The sequence below is a fragment of the Hypomesus nipponensis genome, chromosome 12 (genome assembly GCF_054491055.1).
Source record: "Hypomesus nipponensis isolate SF chromosome 12, ASM5449105v1, whole genome shotgun sequence".
In the NCBI taxonomy this organism is placed as follows: Eukaryota; Metazoa; Chordata; class Actinopteri; order Osmeriformes; family Osmeridae; genus Hypomesus; species Hypomesus nipponensis.
This window is the reverse complement of record NC_140372.1, coordinates 1,016,606-1,039,104: the sequence shown is the minus strand read 5'-3', so window position 1 is coordinate 1,039,104 and position 22,499 is coordinate 1,016,606. Positions and strand designations below refer to the sequence as shown.

Genomic DNA, 22,499 nt, shown 5'->3' with positions numbered 1-22,499 from the left:
GCAGATTCTCTCTCTCTCTCTCTCACACACACACACACACACACACACACACACACACACACACACACACACACACACACACACACACACACACACACACACACACACACACACACACACACACACACACACACACACACACACACACACACACACACACACACACACACACTTGGTGGACCAGCGCAGCAAGGTGTTGAATGACAGTAAAAAAAACAGATCAGCAGATCACATGAAAGTATGAGACGCCTAAAATCTACAACCCTTTCAGAGAATCACCCGCCTGCCATCAATCTGTCAATGTCCCATACTGTGTGTGTGTGTGAGTGTGTCTGTGTGTATGTGAAAGCGTGTGTGAGTGTGAGTGTGTCTGTGTGCGTGTGAGAGTGTGTGAGTGTGTGTGTGCGTGTGAGAGTGTGTGAGTGTGTGTCTGTGTGAGTCAGTAGTGTATCTCAGCCAATCACAGTGAGAGAGCCAGCAGGTGGCATCCAACAATGAGGAGAGTCCAGTTTCAAAACATCCAACGCACAACAAAGCACCTTTCTAACTCTTCAACTCACCAGCCTCTCATGGCTTAAGGGTTAGGGCAGACAACCTTGAAGTAGACTGACCTGTACTGAATGCTTTTGATATTGGTTTAGGGTTAGAGATATGAGATGATGAGAGGGTTAGGGTGTGCAACTGAGGTTCTGTGAGGGTGAGGGAGGGAGAGGGGAAGGAGGGAGAGAGAGAGTGAGCGTCCCTGGTGAGCATCCTAGACAGAGGTTAGGGGGTTAAGAGTCGAGGTTAGTTTGTGTGACAACACTGACACCTGGCTGATGGAAGGACAAACTGCAGCCGGCTGCAACAAGAGAGAGAGTCCACACTAAACGATACCCTGAAACTAGTTTGTTTGAAACTATGTCCATGTACTTGCACCATGGAGACGTTAAGCTCCTATTAGCTAAACTGCTAATGCTAAACATTAAGTCCACACAAACCGTTTGTAGCCAGAAGCACTATTCTTGATGCTGCCAATCCCTGTTTATTATTGGCATGCGTCATGTGACCAGTATTGGTCCAGAAGGCATGAGGAGCACAAATTCCCAGGTAACACAAGCAGCTACACACAAAACCAAACACACACACACACACAGACACACACGGACACACACACGGACACACACACGGACACACACACAGACACACACACAGACACACGGACACACACACGGACACACACACGGACACACACACGGACACACACACGGACACACACACGGACACACACACGGACACACACAGCCTCTGGAAGGCCAATGACCTTGGAAAAATACTTTAAGGATATTGGGCCTCATTCTCGAATGCAGTTAAAAATTTTATTTTTTTCAGAATTGGATTTAGGAAAACATTTGGCGTTCATGAAAGTTCTCTCATCTGGGATCTGTTCTGAACTTCAGAAGACTTTCCAAACTCTAAATAGCAGTCTTAAATCGGCCAGAGTTGTCTCAAATGCGATTACTTAAAAAACCACAAGGACAAAAGGAATCGCATTTAAGAAACTCAGTGTTTGAAGTGTTAATGAAGTTATGAGAAATCGTTGGTGATTGCGTTCACATCAACTCTACAGACTATGGCGAGCCGTTTTATCATTTAACCAATGAATTCTTGATATCCAAAATTCAAATTCTTGATATCTAGAATTGCATTTTGGATATCAAGAATTCAAATTTTTTATATAAAGAATTCAATGGTTAAAATATAAAACGGCTTGTCATACTCATAGATATATCTATGGTCATACTTACTAAAAAAGGCTTAGAATTGTATTTTTGATATCAAGAATTTAAATTTAAATAATTATAATAATTAGTCCTTAGTGTGCTCACTGTTAGATCCAGTGGAGAACAATTCCACTGCTCATCTTACTGGTATGATGCACCGATGCACCGGTTGCTTTTTGCTTGGACATAACTTGCGTTCCTGTTGCTTTCATAATTGTGTGGATTCTGACTGCACACATCACTGCTGTTGTGTGCCCTTATAAGGAGCTGTCAGGGCGTGTATGTATGCAAATTCAGGAGCACAAGGACGCGCTTTCAACATTTTCAAGCGTTTATGAATTTTGCGGATGTCTTTTTCTTACGTTGTTTTTCCGAAGCCTGTAAGAAACAATTCAGAAGAAACTTAAGAAAATGTTTGAGAATGAGGCCCATTGAGAAGACAGACATGGTACATAGGTGTGTGTTTAAGTACATGTATACACACACACAACTCACCGCCCCCAACACCCTTCACCCAGCCCGCTCAGAATGGGAGCTGTAATTCCACCCAGTAGCAGGGTGGATGTACTGAGAACAGTGATTGACATCTCAGTTTTACTGTGCGAGAAGTGGATACGGGTTAGAAGTGGATACGGAAAGGGACAGAGAACGGTCTAGAGTGGTGTGTGTGTCCAACAGCCCTAACCCAGCCTATCTAGTACACTATTTTCTTTGACCTCTTCATAGGCAGAGCCTGTTGGGGCTGGTCTCTATACCGGCAGAGCGTGTTGGGGCTGGTCTCTATACCGGCAGAGCCTGTTGGGGCTGGTCTCTATACCGGCAGAGCCCGTTGGGGCTGGTCTCTATACCGGCAGAGCGTGTTGGGGCTGGTCTCTATACCGGCAGAGCGTGTTGGGGCTGGTCTCTATACCAGCAGAGCCCGTTGGGGCTGGTCTCTATACCAGCAGAGCGTGTTGGGGCTGGTCTCTATACCAGCAGAGCCCGTTGGGGCTGGTCTCTATACCAGCAGAGCCCGTTGGGGCTGGTCTCTATACCGGCAGAGCGTGTTGGGGCTGGTCTCTATACCAGCAGAGCCCGTTGGGGCTGGTCTCTATACCAGCAGAGCGTGTTGGGGCTGGTCTCTATACCAGCCAACACTGTGGCCATTATGCTTAACTAGGCAAATATGAACAATGCAATAAAAAAATAAAAAAATAATGACAATTACAGTTCATATATGAACAATCCATTTAGGCTATGGTAAATTAGGTTTACTGAATTGAACAAAACTGACCTGCTGTAGCCTGAATTTAAACCTTCATTCTGGTCCGCATGGACCAGCACTCAGTTCCCGCCACATTCTGAGATGGTTTGTAGCGATGTAGCCGACCAAAGATGGCTAAAGCCAGCTAGATCATGCAGGTGTGATCAGACATGATTAGACATGAGCTACTTGCACTCACCAACACCCAACCCCACACTGCTACCAGCTACCGAAAACAAAACGGAAGCTAAAGTGGTGAAAGTGTGAGAGGATCTGGAGGCTGACAGCTGCTCTACATGCCTGCCCTACATGCCTGCTCTACATGCCTGCTCTACATGCCTGCTCTACATGCCTGCTCTACATGCCTGCTCTACATGCCTGCTCTACATGCCTGCTCTGGGTTAGTGTCAGTGTCTCAGACTGACCGGGACTGAGCGCTGTCATATCAACACAGCACACTGGGGGAAACACACAAACACTCTCACACACACAATCACGGAGACAGCTGCAACCTGAACCTGCTACTGGCTCTGGGGGAGAGAAGCGTGCCACACACTAACACGCACACATTGTACCTGAACACAGGAACACAGTCCACAAAAGGAGACATGATACACACATCTAACTGGGGGGAATAAGCCGTTCCTCTTATTGTGTGTCTGTGTTGGGGGGAGACTCTTCTCATAAAGAATAGACAAGCCACCCCTCCCTCAATCTCGCATGTAAACACACACTCATTCCTCCCTCACACTCCCATCCCCAGTTCATCCTTACCTGTCCTCCTCGTCTGCAGGCTGGCTCCTCAGTGCTGCGTCAGTGTCTCCAATGTGGCCCAGGCCCCCAGCAGCCCTGGCCTCTGCGCCCACCTCCCCCCTGCCTGCTCCCCCAGCAGCCGTGGCCTCTGTGCCCGGCTCCCCACCGCCCGTGGCCCCTAGCCTGGGCAGCCCTGCAAGGCCCTGGTGCTGGAACAGCAGCCTCTGGGCGTCCTGGAGCTGAGAGGCCGTCAGGGAGGGCATGCTGCCCAGGTGAGCAGCCCCGCCGTGGGCCTGGCTGAGGGCCATGCCGTGGGTCAGGAGAGGCTGGAGGTCGGCCTGCAGGGTGGTCAGGGGCAGGTAGGTGGTGCTGTGGGTAGGAGCCCGGGGGCTGGAGGAGGGCTGGGCTGGAGCAAAGACAGTCTGGGAGGAAGGGGCCTGACCCTGAAAGGGCTGACTGGCACCACTGAGCCCCACCAGGGAAGCTCCTGTGGGGGCCTGGGCCTGGGCCTGGAAGGGGGCGGTGGGCTGGATGAAGTCAGGCTGCCTGCCCCCGGCCATGGCCAGCTGCACTGTGGAAAGCTGGGCAGGATAGCCACCACGGCCTGGCTGGGCATCCACAGCATAGGCCAGGTGCTGGACCATGCCAGAAGGGGCCAGGGTCATAACCTGGGGGGTTGAGGGGAGAGACGAGGCCAGGCTGGACTGTCCTGGCTGGACCAGGTTAGTGCTAGGATGGTGAGGGCCTGTATGAGTCAGGGGGGGGCTCTGAGCCAGAGCAGGGAGGTTTTGGATGGCTTGTGGGCTGGTGAAGTCTTGCGTGTGCTGCTGATAAGGCTGCAGGGTTTGGGGTGCAGGGGCTGCTCCTCCTGCCTCTCCCTCGGGGGGCGGGGCCTCCCCAGGCCTGGGGCTGGCATCGGCGGGTGCAGGGGGAAACTCCTTCTCATAGTACTCCGTACACATCCACCTCCCCTTCCGGTAGGGCTCAGAGCTGGAGTCCAGCTTCACCACTCGGAAACGAGAGCCAGGGGTAGACTGTGACTGAGTGGTGGTGGTGACCCCAGCTGGGCCCCCAGCCAGGCCTCCCACTCCAGACAGACCCCCAGCTCCAGACAGACCCCCAGCTCCTCCTCCAGTGGAGGGCCCCTGCACAGCGCTGTCCAGGGCCATGGGGCCTGAAGAGAGAAGAGTGTTGCTGACAGCAGTAGCGTTAGCCTGCGCCAGGCTCGTGCTGTGGGGTGGCTCTGTCTCTACCAAGGGGGCAGAGGGCAAAGGAGCTGCAGCAGGCGCTGAGAGAGGAGCTGCAGCCTCCACACTCTGCAAGCAGGGGGGGAGCTGGAGCTGGTGGGCAGCCCCGTTCACCAACTGCTGCTGCTGAGACACAGCAGGGAGGGAGTGGGGGTGCAGGGGCTCGTTGGGGGACACCAGTCCAGGGGTTTCTACCCCTTGGAGGCTGTTTAGAGTCTCGTCTGAAGAGCTTCTCTCTGGGAGGCCAGTGTCTGTGGCCCGGGAAACAGACACGTCAAGCATGTCCGAGGAGGAGAGATCCTCCGTGTGCGACTCGTCCATGTCGTCATAGCTTTCCGTGTCGTCCGCTATGCTGTTGTTGGTGCTCACGGAGATCTGGGCCGGGGTGACGCTTGTAATCTGGAAGCCGCTCTTCTTCTTCACGACGGACTGAGACTGAGGGGCAGTGCTCGCGCTGTGGGGATGCTGGTGGGGCCCGGGGGAAGAGGAGCCGGGCTGGTTTACAGGCTGCGGCGTAGTTTGATGGTCTTCCGTGGGGTTAACGTAACTGCCGCTCGCTGCAACAGATGACGCAGATGTACTGCCGCTGCCCCGTCTGTGGTGGAAAGCTGTAGGGTGCGACATTTTCCTACGTCCGGACGGATCTCCTGGACAGTCCTGGTGATTTGGTCCGACCAGGGCAGTAGACGGGCCAACAGTTCAGTACTTAAAGTACGGAACTGTTGTGATAGCAGACTACGTTAGCTAGCCCACTTGCTAACCCAGGTTAGCTGTCCCACTGCTGGCTAGCCAGCTGACGGTGCTAGCTAGCTGGGTAAATGCGGATACAGACGCCTTTTCTGTACACTTCAATGACTATCAGAATTTTAATTTATAACTAATACAATTTTAAAACTGTAACAAACATATGTCACGCAAAAATAACGTGACGTTGATAATGGAGCTTCAAGTTCAGCTCCTGCCGCAAGACCTCCTCAACCCCATCGCTGCGAGGCGTTGAGTCTCATCTTCCACAAATCTCATTGGTCAAACGTGGTTTGACGACGAAAAGATCAACTTAATGACACATTCCCAGGAAGAAAACGTGATGTTGGTTGACGATATTCTTCTTTTCTCAGATGTAAATGCGTTGAGTTCACCTTATCTCTTTCTACGATTGCTGTCTCATCCCCAGCACTGGCCTCTTTACCGCTCCGGTAACAGCGGCGGTGTAGCCTAGCTGCCTCGGGCTGTCACTGAGGTGGGAGGTGACTGAGTGAATGCAAACACGCCTACTGCGCATGTCTTCAGACCTCTTATCCTTAAACGGACCTCGTTTTTTACCCACATTAAGATGACAAAATGTCGCCTACTATCAAAGATAACATTTCTTATGCAAGAATGTATTTATAAAATGTTTTGTAAAATATTTTAATACAATGCATCACTAGCTCTGTCAGTAAACTAAATCGTTCCAAGTGTTTAATCACAAAATGGGAACCTTGAAATGAACTTCAGATTGATTAGATTAAGGCTAAATTTGTGCAATTATTTTTAAATAGGAATCTTTTTATAAAGCTTAAAACATGTATGCGTGCTTAATGTTGTAATGGATATAACAGACTGGATGAAGTTAGTCTGTATGGTTCATTATATAAACAGAACATGCATCAAAGGAGAATCTTTCATCCTGACCCTGATCTCCCCCAGGGCTGTTTCTCCCACCTCCAGCCTGTTTCTTCTCCCACCTCCAGCCTGTTTCTCCTCCCCACCTCCAGCCTGTTTCTCCTCCCCACCTACAGCCTGTTTCTCCTCCCCACCTCCAGCCTGTTTCTTCTCCCACCTCCAGCCTGTTTCTCCTCCCCACCTCCAGCCTGTTTCTCCTCCCCACCTCCAGCCTGTTTCTCCTCCCCACCTCCAGCCTGTTTCTCCTCCCCACCTTCAGGCAACAACTTGCGCTGTGGAGTGTTATGAGTGATGAAGGCCGTGTTCACTCACCCAGGCATGAAGGGCTTGGTTAACTCAGGCAGCAGGGGGAGGAGTTAAAGCAAGCAAAGGCAAAGGACTTTGAGCAAGCAAGCATCCCCACCTATCATAAACATGCTGTCACACCTGAAGGAAGACAGACCCAGGGTATGGAGTGGTCTTCAGTGGTATGACTCCAAAGGTTGGGCCACATGAAAGCTGAGTAAACACTGAGTAAACAACCTGTGCTTCCACACCTCAGAATGAACACTTCAAAATGGTCCAATATTAGGCCTGTCATTTATTTTAAATACAGAAAAAAATAATTGTATAATACATGGATGAAATGACATAGATGTTTGATCATCTCGATCAAAAGGACAACATAATGCAAAGGAAAGCTTGGCAGCTACAGCAGTGTAGAGCTGCGGGTCGGGATCTCTTCTAACCCTAACCCTTTTCAGAGTCCTTTTGGGGATCACTTCCCCATTCTTTATTTATACTTAGATATTTCCATTAGGGGTCTCCAGTATTTCCATCTGTGATCTCCCATATTTAATCATCGTAGATCGACACTTGGGCTTGAGGGGAGTAGTAGAGGTCAGAACCAGATGACGTAGCTCTCCACTCCCGCAGTGAGCAGAGGGTTAGGGTCCCTCTACCACCACCACGCCAGGCAGAGCATCTTCACCAGACTCACACACTCCTGCTGCCTGGGGAGAAACACTCCCCAAGCCTGTAGGAGGTCTATAGGGCTGGTCTGTAGGAGGTCTATAGGGCTGGTCTGGGTCTGTAGGAGGTCTATAGGGCTGGTCTGGGTCTGTAGGAGGTCTATAGGGCTGGTCTGGGTCTGTAGGAGGTCTATAGGGCTGGTCTGGGTCTGTAGGAGGTCTATAGGGCTGGTCTGTAGGAGGTCTATAGGGCTGGTCTGGGTCTGTAGGAGGTCTATAGGGCTGGTCTGGGTCTGTAGGAGGTCTATAGGGCTGGTCTGGGTCTGTAGGAGGTCTATAGGGCTGGTCTGGGTCTGTAGGAGGTCTATAGGGCTGGTCTGGGTCTGTAGGAGGTCTATAGGGCTGGTCTGGGTCTGTAGGAGGTCTATAGGGCTGGTCTGGGTCTGTAGGAGGTCTATAGGGCTGGTCTGGGTCTGTAGGAGGTCTATAGGGCTGGTCTGTAGGAGGTCTATAGGGCTGGTCTGTAGGAGGTCTATAGGGCTGGTCTGGGTCTGTAGGAGGTCTATAGGGCTGGTCTGGGTCTGAAGGAGGTCTATAGGACTGGTCTGGGTCTGTAGGAGGTCTATAGGGCTGGTCTGGGTCTGTAGGAGGTCTATGGGACTGGTCTGGGTCTGTAGGAGGTCTATAGGACTGGTCTGGGTCTATAGGAGGTCTAATTCCAGGGTTAGGCTTCTCTTCCAGGGGCAGAGTGTGGAGGTGTTCCTTGTGTGGCATGCCTCGCTCAACTACCGTCTCCATGACATCAGCGCCTGATGTCTGACTGGGCCTCTGCTCAGCAGACGCCTTGGAAACACTCAGACTGTCAACCTGCCATCTGAGGCAGTGAACTAGTGGCTGGTCGCTAACTAGCTCTGCTGACCTCATGTGACTATTACCAGCTTGACTCTCTCTCTCCGCTAGGATCCTGAGGTCTTCTCCAGTAGCGCTCACTGCCCTCTCCTCTGTAGCGCTCACTGCCCTCTCCTCTGTAGCGCTCACTGCCCTCTCGTCTGTAGCGCTCACTGCCCTCTCGTCTGTAGCGCTCACTGCCCTCTCCTCTGTAGCGCTCACTGCCCTCTCCTCTGTAGCGCTCCCTGCCCTCTCCTCTGTAGCGCTCACTGCCCTCTCCTCTGTAGCGCTCACTGCCCTCTCGTCTGTAGCGCTCACTGCCCTCTCCTCTGTAGCGCTCACTGCCCTCTCCTCTGTAGCGCTCACTGCCCTCTCCTCTGTAGCGCTCACTGCCCTCTCCTCTGTAGCGCTCACTGCCCTCTCCTCTGTAGCGCTCACTGCCCTCTCCTCTGTAGCGCTCACTGCCCTCTCCTCTGTAGCGCTCACTGCCCTCTCCTCTGTAGCGCTCACTGCCCTCTCCTCTGTAGCGCTCACTGCCCTCTCCTCTGTAGCGCTCACTGCCCTCTCCTCTGTAGCGCTCACTGCCCTCTCCTCTGTAGCGCTCACTGCCCTCTCCTCTGTAGCGCTCACTGCCCTCTCCTCTGTAGCGCTCACTGCCCTCTCCTCTGTAACGCTCACTGCCCTCTCCTCTGTAACGCTCACTGCCCTCTCCTCTGTAGCGCTCCCTGCCCTCTGCTCTGTAACGCTCACTGCCCTCTCCTCTGTAACGCTCCCTGCCCTCTGCTCTGGCTCCTGTCTGTTCAGAGTTTTAACCTCCAGACCAAATAAGTTGTTCCGCACGATGTAGCGTACACACTGCAGGAGAACGTTCCTCTCATGGCGGATGTCTGGAGCCAGCAGCTGCAGGGTTGAGAAAAGACGAGAATTTTTCAGATACTAAAATAAATCGAAGTGAATGCTTCCCGCTTCTGTTTACCCATATTACCATCTCCAGTAAAGTTGCACGGTGCTGGGGCAGTGCTGTGTGTCGCTGCCCCCTCCTGCCCCCTCTCCCTCCCCTACAGGGAGGTAGGGGGGAACAGGCCTGGGCTTCATGCTCTCAGGGTATGGTCTCCTTCCCAGAGACTGTGTTGGGTTCTGAGGGCTGACTGACTTCAAAAGCACCTGGTTCTCCGACAGGAGCAGGCTGGCTCTCTGGATTGGGAGCGCTGACAAGCAGAGACATGTATAAAAAACTGAAATCTGCTTAGATGCTTTCTACTAACCGTCAAAACGTAAGAGCACTCAAGCGATGTGACGGCATCATAAGAAAGACAGGAGGGTTCATGGGGCGGGTCTGTGTTTGTGGAGCTACAGGAGTCAGGGTTAGGCCCACACCAGCGACATGGGCCACCATGTTGGGTAAACATACAACTGCCATTTAAAAGCTAGTGTCAACTGTAAAGTGTAAACTGTGGTTAGTCCTTAAGAGCACCAAGAGCACCCAGCATTAATAGTGGCCATGATCTTTACCTTGACGCTGTGCTGAGGGGTGTTTGTGTGTGTAAACTCACAGTCCGGCTCCTGGTCGCTGTCACTCTCTGTCATAGAGCCGTAGTTAGCCATCAGTGCCCCCAGCCCCGAGGTCATCTGTTTGGGCACCACGGTGATTCCTGCCCCCTTTGCATTGTCCGCTGACTCCTCTCTGTCCGAGTCTGAAAGGACAACAGCATCACCCTGGTCCTGCCTTTAATATAGGACAACAGTATCACACCCTGGTCCTGCCTTTATGAAGGACAACAGTATCACCCTGGTCCTGCCTTTATGAAGGACAACAGCATCACCCTGGTCCTGCCTTTATGAAGGACAACAGCATCACCCTGGTCCTGCCTTTATGAAGGACAACAGTATCACACCCTGGTCCTGCCTTTATGAAGGACAACAGTATCACCCTGGTCCTGCCTTTATGAAGGACAACAGTATCACCCTGGTCCTGCCTTTATGAAGGACAACAGTATCACCCTGGTCCTGCCTTTATGAAGGACAACAGCATCACCCTGGTCCTGCCTTTATGAAGGACAACAGTATCACCCTGGTCCTGCCTTTATGAAGGACAACAGTATCACACCCTGGTCCTGCCTTTATGAAGGACAACAGCATCACCCTGGTCCTGCCTTTTATGAAGGATAGCAGTGACTGTACAGGCAGGAAAACAGAAAGAGGGCCGAGCGTAGCTCACCTGGGTCACTGCTGGCCAGGGCCCCCAGAGGATCCCCCTCCTGGGAAGATTGTGTGAGGGGGGGTGCTCGCTCTGCCCCTCCGCCCCCTGGGGCCAGGGGTCTGCCCCCCCCGCCCTGCTGGAAGCCTCTTCTGTGCCCCCACCTCCTGCCTCTGCTTCTCATCCTTCTGGAAACACAACGGAACAGTTTCTAACTCAACATTCCTAGAACTGCACACTGTTTGAATGATGTTTTGGTTAAAGCAGCTGCTAAGTAAAGACATGCAAATACATTTAAATTGTTATCAGAACAACATGCCTAGAGCAAGACACATACCCAAACTGTGCCGTTTCCAGAACCTCTCCTCTCTCCTGCCTGGTCTCCATCACTCTCCTCTTCTTCTCAACGTTCTGCAGAGTTGGGTATTTCCTGCAGTTGTTGTATATTAGTCTTTAAACTAGTAATCGTGTCGCAAACATACATCACAAAGTCGTAGTGTATAGTCTGGGTTGGTATTTGTGTTAGTATGGGTTAGTATGTAGTATGTATACAGCAGCAACACAGCACCACTTAGGGGTCTTATTTGGCAAGTGTAATCCATAATCTGTTTCGGTGTAATCCTGCACATTAATAAAGTGACCAAAACAGCTTTCTTTCACCTGAGGAATATAGCAAAGGTACTACCATTCATAAACCAAAATGATGCAGAGAAGTTAATTCATGCTTTAATATCCAGCCGGCTGAACTACTGTAAGGTACTTTTCACTGGTCCTCCCAAGAAAACCACTGAAAGACTACAGCTCTTTCAAAATTCTGCAGCTAGATTATTAACCAAAACTAAAAGGAGAGAACACATTAGTCCTGTCCTAGCTACTTTACACTGGCTCCCTGTCACTTTCAGAATTGACTTTAAGGTCCTTTTCCTCACATACAAAGCTCTGCATGGACAAGGACCTAGCTACATTGCAAACTCCCTTATAAACTACACACCAGCTAGAACACTGCGGTCATCAAATGCAGGCCTATTAGAGGTCACCAGAAGCAGTAATAAGAAGATTGGTAATGCAGCCTTTGTCAATTCACCCCAAAACTATGGAACAAAAATTACCCATAAATATTAGGGAAGCAAACACGCTTGACATTTTTAAAAGACAGCTTAAAACCTACCTTTTTACTGAAGCATTTAACTAATTTTATCTCAGAAGGGTTTTACTACTTTTATTAGTTGTATTGTTTTTATAGATTTGCTATTTTAATTATTACTTTTATCACTTGTATTATTGTTTTTATGTAAAGCACCTTGAACTGCAATTCTTGTATGAAATGTGCTATATAAATAAAGTATTATATTATATTAAGTGACTGGCCAAATAACGCCAAGGGCCAGAGCCGTGAGGCAGTAAACACCATCAGGTCATCTGGGTGAAGCTGTTACAATACGGTAAAACATCCATCACATACCTGCGCCTCTCTTCTCTCCATTTTACTATTTCATCTGGGGTATCCAACTTGATTCTTTTGGCTCCTGGGGCGTGGTTCTAACAAAAGGGAAAGGACACACTGTTAATTAGGAATAATATCTCAAAATAAATGCTGTAACTAGGTGGATCCACCTACATTGTTCCAGTGAATTTTCACCAACTTCTCATTAGCAGTAAAACGGCAGTCTTCAATCGAACACTATGAGAAAATGTATTATATTCAGTCTTCATCGTATAATCATGTTCATGTAGGCACTGTCTCTCCTGGATGTTTGTTGAATATGACAGCTGGAAACTAGAAGTTATAGTAGGACTAGTTACCTTGACATGTTGAGCAATATGTTCATCATACTTTTCTTGATTTTTAAACCCTCTGTCACACGTGTCACAGAAGTGGGAAAACTCTGGTTCTTTTCTTTTCCTCTGCTGCAACAAGGAGACGTTATCTCATACATGTGCCTCAATCTCACTCTGCAGGTGGGTCAGGGTGTGTGTGAGTATGTGTGTGTGTACTACTACCTTGTTAACGTGGACGTGGTGCGGACCATATCTTGCACCACGATTGAACCTCTGCCCTGTGAACGTAGCGGTAAAATACCAGTGTTGGAAACGGATTGGAGGAGTTCAAAATGCCAATGATGCTCTTTGTGACCCGAGTGATGCATCTTCCCCACCCAGCAGAAGAGCCGAACACTTTCAGGACCACAGTCAGCTTACCGCGTGAATGACTGAACCCGTAATGTTCTCCACAGGGGGGTCCGCCGCCGCCGCCGCCCTGGGATCCTTGACCGTTGTAGCCCCACGGGGTGCACGGTTGCTCGAACCAGTTCCACATACCGGGGTGAAAGTTGCTCGAGGGTGGCTGTTGGCACTGGAATGTTGCTGGTCTTATCACCGCCGAACCGGGAGCGGGACAGCCAAAGTCCGGAGGAGGATAATAACTGTGACCGCTCATGGTGCAGACGTAGTGATGTTTCGGTCTCACATGTGAATTGTCCCCTCTTTTGCGTCTAGACCCTAAATTGCGTCTTGCTGCCAGCACATGTATGTGATGCACCTCCAGTTTACATGTGCACGTTCTTGTGTCGTCATTTCCGTGAGGTCAATTTGGTTATTTTTCTGATGTTGAATTGTTGAACGACAAAACGATGAATATGAAAGAGCGAGTAATGTAATTTGGAATAATAGTGTTGAGACTAAGAACACAAACGTATTAAGGACAATTAGAAATGATTAGTCACAACCCAAAACCATTTACCAAAACCACCCGGAAGTTATAATGAGGGCAAAGGTGTCTTACACGGGTTGCCAGAATTCGATATATTCCACTTTCATAATATTTAAAAGAACAAGACTTCCAAGTATTTTTTTGAGTTTGACGTACCTATAAATTGGTACATACAACAAAGGCGACTCACTATGCACACTGTCGGTAAAAACATTAATGTATGTCTATAATGTAAAAAAAAATATGATACGTTTAAAGAAGCGAGTCTTGTCAGGATACTTCAAGACAAGGCCCCGGAGGAGGAGTCACTCACGCGGGTATAAAGCGCTACTCCTGCCCCATCTCGTCCCTTCGCTCTTCTTGGAACACGGTCTAGTCTTGTGCACGAGGGCTTTACACAGTTTGAACAACAATGGGCTTCGGAGATTTGAAATCACCTGCAGGCCTTAAGGTCCTGAATGCGTTTTTGTCAGACAAGAGCTACATTGAGGGGTTGGTATTAACCTTTACTACATTTTCACTCGCGTTCTCGGCCTCTGTGCCTGACATGGCTTGTGACGTCGTCAAGAATGAGGCGGGTACGGCCTAGCTAGCTGCAGCTGAAGCGGGGTTACTGTGGAACCTACTACTTAGTTAGCCAGCGTTTATTGGATCAGTCTTGAGTGATATTTGAGGCAGCTTTTAGGGAAGCAGGAAAATTACGTTTTCTTGTCTTGGCAAGCTTTGGCGAGTTCTGCTTTTGGCATTAGGAGCAGCAATAAAACCACAGTTAACTGATATCCGATTTTAGTAATATGAGGAATGTATCTTCTATGATTCAACGTATGTGTGCTGGGTGTTAGGCTCAGCTATGGGAAGTTCTGAACCCTGTCTTGTCCTGGTCACCTGTGTGTGTGCAGGTACGTGCCGTCTCAAGCGGACGTGGCCGTGTTTGATGCCATCTCGTCTCCCCCCTCCACAGAGCTGTGCCATGCGCTGCGCTGGTACAACCACATTAAGTCCTACCAGCGGGAGAAGACCAGGTGCGTCTCATGTTGATGTTAGTTATCTGGTTTCTTAACGTCTGGTTATATGATGATCTTTAACACCATCTTTCGCCTGATCACTTTGATGCACAATTTAAAATGCCTGATTGACCATGACCAGTGAGTGTGCAGTAGCGTGTGAAGTGTGAGGTGTGTCTCACGACCCTCTGGCCCCCAGCCTCCCCGGGGTGAAGAAGCCCTTGGCCCAGTATGGCCCCTCTGGGGTTGAGGACCAGACCCCCTCAGACGCTAAGGATGATGACGACGACCTCGACCTGTTTGGCTCCGATGAGGAGGAGGTAGGATTGAGGGGGGGGGGGGGGGGGACAGAAGCAATGACTTCTAATGGCAGCATTCTGTTTCTAGTGCTCATCTCCCTGTGCCTCCAGCTGATCCAACACTCCGTCTTGATGGATCATGTGCCTGCTATTGGCTTGAGGGCCGCTCCTAACCTTTGACCTTCTCCTTTAGGACGAGGAGGCCAACAGGTTGAAGGAGGAGCGCGTGGCAGCCTACAACGCCAAGAAGTCCAAGAGTACGTTTCTCCATATCTGGATCATCCACAAGCTCAAACACAGACCTCTACCCCCCCCCCCCCACCAACACCAGTTCACACACAGACCTGCCCCCCACCAAGAGGGCTTCATCTGTCATACTGAAGTGTATTAGCTGGCAAGCCTATGATGATCAACTCACCATCTTTCGTCTGATATGTGATGGACACCACTTTGACCTGATGGCTCCCAGATGTTCCGAGAGCCTCTGGTTTGGTCTCTGCCCCCGCCAGGAGGTAACCACTGGGTCTTGTGTTCACAGAGCCGATTCTCATTGCAAAGTCGTCGATTCTGTTGGATGTGAAGCCCTGGGACGATGAGACAGACATGGCCAAGCTGGAAGAGTGTGTTCGCAGCATCGAGATGGACGGCTTGCTCTGGGGGCAGTGTAAGTAACCGCTTCATCTAACAGTTGAATTGGTTAAACTTCAGTATCTTTATTTTAAAGGGGTCATTGACTGGGTTTTTTGGATAGTTCACACTGTTCCTTAAGGTCTCCGAATAGGGTATGTAACATTGGTTGGGATGAAAATGGCCTGGTTGGAATGAAAATGGCCTGGGTGCTGTTCTATGCCCCCTGGTGCTTCCTTTGAAATTGTCCCGGGAAAAAACACTAGGTTTTCTCCTTTTATGGTATGTATTAGCGCAAAAACGCAACAGGGCCAACGGCACTCACTGAAACATCGAATGTGGAGACTTGAAATAAAAATGTGCAAATAAATCTTGTCTGCACAACACTGTTTTTAACAGATTGACTAGATATTTGAAATTTTAACCTTAGTCAAAGTAAACGGGATTGACTTAAGTGGGTAACGTTAGTTTAGCAACCAAACTATATCTTGATTCAACTCGGCTTCAGTTAGCTAGATATCTTGCTGAAAAATAACCTGACAGATCTGGACAAACATGCATCGTGAATTGTAGATGGGTTATTTATTCAAATGAAAGTCAGGAACATGAAATAACGTTAACCCCATTGCCAATAAACTAGGCTAAATCATCACATTCTACCTATGCTCTTGCGTTACCAAGCTAAACTAGTTGACATGCCTACCTTCTAGGTGTTCTTGAATCCCTTGCAAATCGGCATTAATAAAAAGCAGATGAGTTGGTCTAGCTAACATTGACTAGACAGGCATGGCTGATGTTTGTCTATACCGTAGCGTCGGAAGATCCCTGTGCAGTTCGACCCTCGACACATTTGTGCAAACCATTTCAAAGGACTGTTTTAAAAACCTTGGACAATTAAAAGCAGGATTTGCTATGACACTGTTGCTGAAAGAGGTGCGTTCTGACCTTATGTTCATCACAACCGCAAGCTGTAGTATGATTTGTCTAACAGTTATTAGCAATGCTAACATATCCTGTATCTAGCACCTGCCTTTCTCCAGTTCTTTCAAATGGATCTAGACAGGCGTTAGCAATAGGCTAGATTGCTATTCGTTTTGACTTTTTTTCGGAAGCTTCCCTTCTAATACCAACTACAGCTAGTTTCGCGAGTAATTTGCTGTAAGTTGTTTTGAAACGTAGCATTCTACCTATACTAGATACAAGAGACGTTAGCATTGCTAATAGGCTGTTAGCGACAAAATCATACATACAGCTTGTTTGATGAGCATATGGTCAGAACAGCACCTCTCTTCAGCAACAGCGGCTTAGCAAATCCTTCTTTAAATTGTCCAAGGTTTTCATTTATAACTGTTAGGTGAAATGGTTTGAATAAATGTGTCAAACTTCACAGGGATCTTCTCATAAAAAAACATCAGCCATGCCCGTTGAGTGTCTGGTCCCTTGGGAAGACTATGAAGTGTCAGCATTCCCAGTACAGCCCAGAACACTGTATTTACGATATACTTTAAAAACTTCCTGGGCCAGAACACCAGAGGGCTGGTCTGTATGTAAATGTTGGGGCGTGACAAAGGTGATGCTACATTTGACGTCACAAATTCAGCTTCTTCAAAAACCGATCAATTTACAGCTGCAGTTTCAGGTTGTGAGATTTAGATGGGAAAGAGGTGTCAATGGACTTAGAGGTTCACTGCATGTCCACCTAACCGTTGTTATTCTGAGGTGCCAAGGTATAATCGGTTTTGCAATCAATGACCCCTTTAAAGATGCAGTTGGGGAGGAGAGAAATCTCTTTCTGCAGTTAATGTTGTACCTCCTGAGACCTGTTACTATGGTGAATAACATGCCATGTCCCCCTGCAGCCAAGCTGGTGCCAGTGGGCTACGGGATCAAGAAGTTACAGATCTCCTGCGTGGTGGAGGATGACAAGGTGGGCACCGACAGCCTGGAGGAGCTAATCACTGCCTTCGAGGACTACGTGCAGTCTATGGACGTGGCCGCCTTCAACAAGATTTAGACATGCAATAAAGCACTTCACATTGATTAATTGATTGTCAAGTTGTTTTTGTATATCAGTTATAGGCGTCACTCACTTTGAATGTCTGTGCTAGGGACAGCAGGCAATGTGGACTTGGGATATTACATTTATTTGATACGTTTAAGAGTGTAAATGTATAGCTGGCATCGGATGTCGCAAAGGCTACTGGATGGTTGGCGCTATGGCTAGATGGTTTATGCTGAACTTGTGTGCAGCGGTCGGACGTTGACGCCGGTAAGTGCGTGTGTCCCCGCCATGCTCCACCGATAACGTCACTACATGGGAAGAGCACGGCAAAAATACGGATGCCGATGAGACCCGCGTGGGATAACGTCAACAAAAGGTGATTGCAGCTGGGGCTTGCACGCGTACCCAACATTAAGCTACATTAAATGCTTTAGATACAAAACGGGAAGTAAGTGGCGCCCAACCATCATTCAACAAACCATTTTCATACTTGGCAGGCAACGTGGAGGCTAGCTAGTCAGCCAGCCATGCAGTTCCATGATTAACACTAAAAAGATGGTTGCAACTCTTAACTTGCCGAATCATATTCTAGCTACGTAATTCACCCCGACACTTCTTACAACCGCAAAATAAAGGATAGGCTAGTTTGCCGCATATGCTTACGTTTCTGTTAAATCCCATTATATCCCGCTAGCTTCTAGGGGTGACAGATTTACCGTACAGTAGGCCGTCTGCATCGTCTGCCTCAGTTTCGGCCAATCAAAGAACCGTTTGCTGGCTGGCCCGGTAAGTTTGGAGCGTTCTGTAGGCTAGCTAGTGACTGGGCTGGGCAGTGCCGATTAAGGCTAGCCACGGTAGCTCGTATAAATATTAAATGAACATGAAACATTTTTAGGACACTACGCGGTGAGTAACTTTGTTGCTGATGTGAATGTTGCATTGAAAATTATTCGCCAGCAAGCTGGTTTTCAAATAACGACGTGTATGAATCAGCCAAAGCTAAGCACATCTGCTAGCACACAATCTGTCCAATATATGTGTAGCAACGTATTGAGAGTATCTCCATTCTCCACTTGTTGCAGGTCTGTTGGAGTCAGCGCCCGGGCTACTCGGGTGACGGAAGTTAATCTGACTGCGATCATGTCATTGGTTAACCCGAAGCCGGTGCTTTAGTAAATCGACCGACTCACTATATGTGAGTATTGTGGTCAGCATCACATAAAAGGACTACTGTGTCTGATTAACGTTTGTGAATGAAGCAAATTTAGTCTTTCCTATGCAGGCCTGAACATGCCTGCTGAAGAGCCTGTACAAGGTAAAGCTCAAATATTACCCTTGAAAAATGTGACTAGTTTAATCCAGGTTAAACTCAGTGAAATTGTTTACTCAATACATTTTACATTTCATAAAGCACCACACATGAGTGAGATAAAGGACATAAGGTGTGTGTGTTTTCACAGATGCAGAGCAGAGACAAACTGGTCCCACCTGCAGGTAAATAACACCTGGACCAAAACCACCTCCTTTCTAAATGACACATCCAGTCTTTTTGGGGGGTTGGCTGGTGGAGTCACAGTGCTGTCTCTGTGCTGGCGGAGTCACAGTGCTGTCTCTGCTGGTGGAGTCATAGTGCTGTCTCTGCTGGTGGAGTAACAGTGCTGTCTCTGTGCTGGTGGAGTCACAGTGCCATCTCTCTCTCTGTGTCAGGTTGAGTGGGGAGGCGGGGCCGTCCAGAGGGGAGGCGTGGCTGTCCAGAGGGGAGGCGGGACCGTCCAGAGGGGAGGCGGGGTCATCCAGAGGGGAGGCGGGGCCATCCAGAGTCCCTCCCAGACAGGGCTACTGCAGCTGCTGTCAGGTCGTTTACAACAATGTAGAGCAGGTACACACACACACACTCACCAAACCCAGTTATTTGCTCTCAGACATTGTCCATCCCAGTCCTTCCCGCTCACTCAATCACTGTCCTTTTATCTGTCTGTTTGGATTGGCTGGCCCCTCTGTGGTGCCGTGTGATTGGCTGGCACCTCTGTGGTGCCGTGTGATTGGCTTTCGCCTCTGTGGTGCCGTGTGATTGGCTGGTCCCTCTGTGGTGCTGTGTGATTTGCTGCAGCACATCCAGAGCGCGGGCCACAGGGAGGTGGTGGGCGGAGCAAGGGCGCAGGTCGTCTCCGGGAGCATGCTGGAGAGATTCCTGTTGGACGTCATCCAGCACCACCCACACCGCTACGGAGACCCCCGGTAACACATAGACACAGCCCCGGTAACACGTATTACATCACCACCCACAGTAATACACACATTCAAGCATGCACACTGTCTGTAACCCGTGTGTGTGCCTGTGTGTGTGTAGGCCCAGCCACGCTGACCTGCCGTCCCTGGGCGGTGCTCCGTCCCCGAGGCAGCAGCTGGACGTGTGTGTGTCAGAGGAGGATGGCTTGTCTCTGTCCACAAGGGAGCTCCTGCCCAGCTCCGACAGCTCCTCCTGCCAGCTGCTCCACATCCAGGAGACGCACACACACTCCCCCAGACCGTGCAGCCCACACACCCCTCCTCTTCACAGGAAAGCTCACAGGAAGACCAACCGGCGGAGAGAGAGATACTCCTCCTCCTCTTCCTCCCTGGTCCCTCGGGGACTCTCTCTTCCCCATCAGCGGCCCGGGCCAGGGTCCCCGGACCCCAAGCCCAGAAAGAGGGAGAGGAAACAGGATGAAGCCTTTTCCAGAGATGGCTCTGATGGTGTGGGAGATGTTATAGAGGAGGTGATCCAGAGACTCTGCTACGGGCGCAGTCCTGCCCTCCACCACCAGGGGGACCCAGACAGCTTCCACCTCAGCCTCCCCGCGTCCCTCTGTGAGGGATCAGGGAACAGCGAGGACTGGGACGGCCCCGTCCAGGTGGCTCTAGAGCAGTGTAGGGGGGATGACAGGGCCCTCACCTGCCTCACGGGGGCGCAGGTGAGCCTGGAGGAGCAGGGCTACAGCAGCCGCCTGGCCTCTGCTCTGCACCCTGCTGGGGAACTCCGCGAGCCCAACATAGAGGAGATCCTGCCCGCCCCACCCCACATCCCCCCCTCCTTCCTGGGGAAGACCTGGACGCAGGTGCTGCTGGAAGACGAGCTGAAGGTGGAGACCATGGTCAGGGAGTTCCGCCAGGGACACTTATTCTGCTACTTCGACAGCGAGTCCCTCGCCAGGTAGGACACACCGTTCCTCTGGTGTTCCTTTGTGTTCCTCTGACGTTCCTCTGACGTTCCTCTGACGTTCCTCTGACGTTCCTCTGGAGTTCCTCTGTGTGCCTTTGTGTTCCTCTGACGTTCCTCTGACGTTCCTCTGACGTTCCTCTGACGTTCCTCTGACGTTCCTCTGGTGTTCCTCTGTGTGCCTTTGTGTTCCTCTGACGTTCCTCTGACGTTCCTCTGGTGTTCCTCCTCTCCCCAGGTGCGGGAGGAGGAGCGGAGACAGGAAGGGGAGGAGCAGAGACAGGAAGGGGCGTGGCCAGAGGATGGGGGAGGCTGGCATCCTTTCCCTTGCCGAGCACGACGACGACCCAGAATGCACCAGGAGGAGGAGTGGGCGGAGCTTCAGGATGGCCTCCAGGTGTCAGGTCGTCAAGGTGAGCCATGGGACCCAGACCAGGCCCCTCATCGTCCCCAGAGTCCGGCCAGCCCCCGCCTGCCAGACAGCCATCCCTCTAGACAGCCTTGCTCCCTGCCAGGACCTTTCCACTGACCCCGAGACGACCCCCCAGGCGAGGGCCAGGCCCCTGCACCTGCCCCCCTCCTACTTGCGCATCATGACGCCGCTGCAGCCCAGCACTGCACTGCTCTACATCCTGTCGTCCCCTGGCAACCAGGACACCACGCCCCGCCTCAAACCAGTCGCCAGGGGCAACGGCAGGAAGAGGAGAAGGTCGAGCGAGGGGGAGGGTGGAGATGTGGGGGTAAAGGTCAAATACAAGCGGGTTCCCCTAAGGTACTATGACCCGGCTACCAACCGGATCCTCAAGACCCCCCCCAGGGGCCTCCTGCCCCCCCTGGCGCCCGGGGCCCCCCGGCCCCCACAGCCACACGTGGTTAGGCAGCTGTTCAGGAACCTTGGTCCAGACATTAACTCAGAGAGGCTGGGCCGCGAGGGGAAAGAGGTATGGGGGAGGCAGGGGGGAGGAGACGGGTCCGGGGGGAGTCGGGAGAGAGGGAGGAGCGCGGGCAGCACCGCATCGGGATCACAGCTTGAGCCTGGGGTGAAAGGTCAGGGGTCATCAGAGGCGGAGTCGTCTGTGACCTCACCCTTCAGCCGCTCCTCGCTGTCCAATAGCAGCCGCTTCCTCCTGGCCACGCTCACCCCTGACTCAACCCCCCTCCCGGAGGCCCCCCGGCCCCCCCGCAGGGTCCCCCGGCCAGAGCCCCCCCGCCCAGAGAGACGCCCGCCCCCCCCCTACAGGCTGCGCAGACCAGGGGGGAGGAGAGGGAGGAGGAGGGATGGGAGGGAGAGAGGGAGGGAGGGGAGAGGGAGGAGGAGGGAGGGGAAGTCCGTCTCCCGAGGTTCACAGAGAGGACGACATCCCAGGATCATAACCCCGCCAGCCAAGGGCCTCTCCCCGCCAGCCCAGCCCAGGAAAGGGGCCTCCCAAAGGGCTGTGGAGAACAGGCAACTCCCCAGGTCTGGCAGCCCTGCCAAGGCCTCCACTTCTCTCAAAACATCCAGGGTAGTAGGGCTTAGAACTTCCCCCAGACTCACTCCTACCCCCATCCCCCATCGTTCACTACGTAGGAGGGAGAGGAAGTGAGGAGGGAGACTGAGGAGGAGAGGTAGGTGAGGAGGAGAATGAGGAAAGGAGGAGAGGAGTTGAGGCGAGGAGGAGAGGGTTTGGGGAGGTGGGGAGGAGGAGAGGATTGAACAACTTTGTCTTCCCACAAATGCTCTGTCCCGATTGGTGAAGAGCTGTGTGTCCCCTCCTCTCATCATGTCATGTTTTGCACAAAGACCAGCAGTGAAAGCTTTCTAGTTTTGAGGTGTCTGTTTTGTTCTTTTGTTGTAATTTTTTTTACAAATCAGGATATATTTTTTTAAGCTTATATTTACAATTTTATCAAACACTTGTTAGTTTCATAACGAATGAATGTACAATAAATAACTTTCTTATCAGTCCATT

At 50.8% G+C, this 22,499-nt stretch overlaps 4 protein-coding genes across 10 annotated transcripts; 2 read left to right on the top strand and 2 right to left on the bottom strand.

Moving 5' to 3' along the window:
- Positions 1 to 3,446: 3,446 nt before the first annotated feature.
- Positions 3,447 to 6,261, bottom strand: LOC146260574 (uncharacterized). The gene is made up of 3 exons (XM_084668558.1): positions 3,781 to 6,261; positions 3,575 to 3,581; positions 3,447 to 3,464 (listed from the first exon to the last, which is right to left on the bottom strand). The coding sequence occupies exons 1-3, from the start codon at positions 5,628 to 5,630 to the stop codon at positions 3,447 to 3,449; spliced, it is 1,875 nt and encodes a 624-aa protein (XP_084524684.1). The 5' UTR covers positions 5,631 to 6,261.
- A 970-nt stretch (positions 6,262 to 7,231) lies between these two features.
- On the bottom strand, positions 7,232 to 13,665 carry nufip1 (nuclear FMR1 interacting protein 1). The gene is given in 11 exon segments (XM_084668298.1): positions 7,232 to 9,409; positions 9,495 to 9,571; positions 9,574 to 9,717; positions 10,063 to 10,203; positions 10,728 to 10,894; positions 11,044 to 11,136; positions 12,169 to 12,245; positions 12,325 to 12,387; positions 12,510 to 12,614; positions 12,708 to 12,763; positions 12,906 to 13,665. Coding segments are annotated over 11 exon segments (2,973 nt in total). The 5' UTR covers positions 13,144 to 13,665; the 3' UTR covers positions 7,232 to 7,597.
- Positions 13,666 to 13,750: 85 nt separating this feature from the next.
- eef1b2 (eukaryotic translation elongation factor 1 beta 2) lies at positions 13,751 to 17,390 on the top strand. 2 transcript variants are annotated; one of them, XM_084668309.1, is made up of 6 exons: positions 13,751 to 13,908; positions 14,316 to 14,438; positions 14,620 to 14,740; positions 14,913 to 14,976; positions 15,258 to 15,383; positions 17,206 to 17,390. In XM_084668309.1, the coding sequence occupies exons 1-6, from the start codon at positions 13,829 to 13,831 to the stop codon at positions 17,358 to 17,360; spliced, it is 669 nt and encodes a 222-aa protein (XP_084524435.1). In that variant the 5' UTR covers positions 13,751 to 13,828; the 3' UTR covers positions 17,361 to 17,390. The 2 variants fall into 2 exon arrangements, with proteins under 2 accessions (XP_084524435.1, XP_084524436.1); XM_084668310.1 differs by having other exon boundaries at positions 13,757 to 13,908; positions 14,378 to 14,438.
- Positions 17,391 to 17,400: 10 nt separating this feature from the next.
- Positions 17,401 to 22,495, top strand: zdbf2 (zinc finger, DBF-type containing 2). 6 transcript variants are annotated; one of them, XM_084668301.1, is made up of 9 exons: positions 17,401 to 17,724; positions 18,043 to 18,134; positions 18,431 to 18,543; positions 18,631 to 18,663; positions 18,809 to 18,842; positions 19,056 to 19,227; positions 19,459 to 19,586; positions 19,699 to 20,541; positions 20,786 to 22,495. In XM_084668301.1, exons 4-9 carry the CDS (start codon positions 18,639 to 18,641, stop codon positions 22,131 to 22,133), a joined length of 2,550 nt encoding a protein of 849 aa, XP_084524427.1. In that variant the 5' UTR covers positions 17,401 to 17,724; positions 18,043 to 18,134; positions 18,431 to 18,543; positions 18,631 to 18,638; the 3' UTR covers positions 22,134 to 22,495. The 6 variants fall into 6 exon arrangements, with proteins under 6 accessions (XP_084524427.1, XP_084524425.1, XP_084524428.1 ...); XM_084668299.1 differs by having other exon boundaries at positions 18,043 to 18,254; positions 18,431 to 18,663; XM_084668302.1 differs by lacking the exon at positions 18,043 to 18,134 and having other exon boundaries at positions 17,540 to 17,724.
- The last annotated feature ends 4 nt before the right edge of the window (positions 22,496 to 22,499 follow it).

Excerpts from the sequence above, each read along its gene's own strand:
- eef1b2 (XM_084668309.1), top strand. The coding sequence starts at position 13,829 with ATGGGCTTCGGAGATTTGAAATCACCTGCAGGCCTTAAGGTCCTGAAT. Across the intron at positions 14,741-14,912 it reads TTGGCTCCGATGAGGAGGAG|GACGAGGAGGCCAACAGGTT; the intron begins GTAGGATTGAGG and ends CTTCTCCTTTAG. Across the intron at positions 15,384-17,205 it reads CGGCTTGCTCTGGGGGCAGT|CCAAGCTGGTGCCAGTGGGC; the intron begins GTAAGTAACCGC and ends GTCCCCCTGCAG.
- zdbf2 (XM_084668301.1), top strand. The coding sequence starts at position 18,639 with ATGCCTGCTGAAGAGCCTGTACAAG. Across the intron at positions 19,228-19,458 it reads TTTACAACAATGTAGAGCAG|CACATCCAGAGCGCGGGCCA; the intron begins GTACACACACAC and ends GATTTGCTGCAG. Across the intron at positions 19,587-19,698 it reads CACCGCTACGGAGACCCCCG|GCCCAGCCACGCTGACCTGC; the intron begins GTAACACATAGA and ends GTGTGTGTGTAG.
- LOC146260574 (XM_084668558.1), bottom strand. The coding sequence starts at position 5,630 with ATGTCGCACCCTACAGCTTTCCACCACAGACGGGGCAGCGGCAGTACA.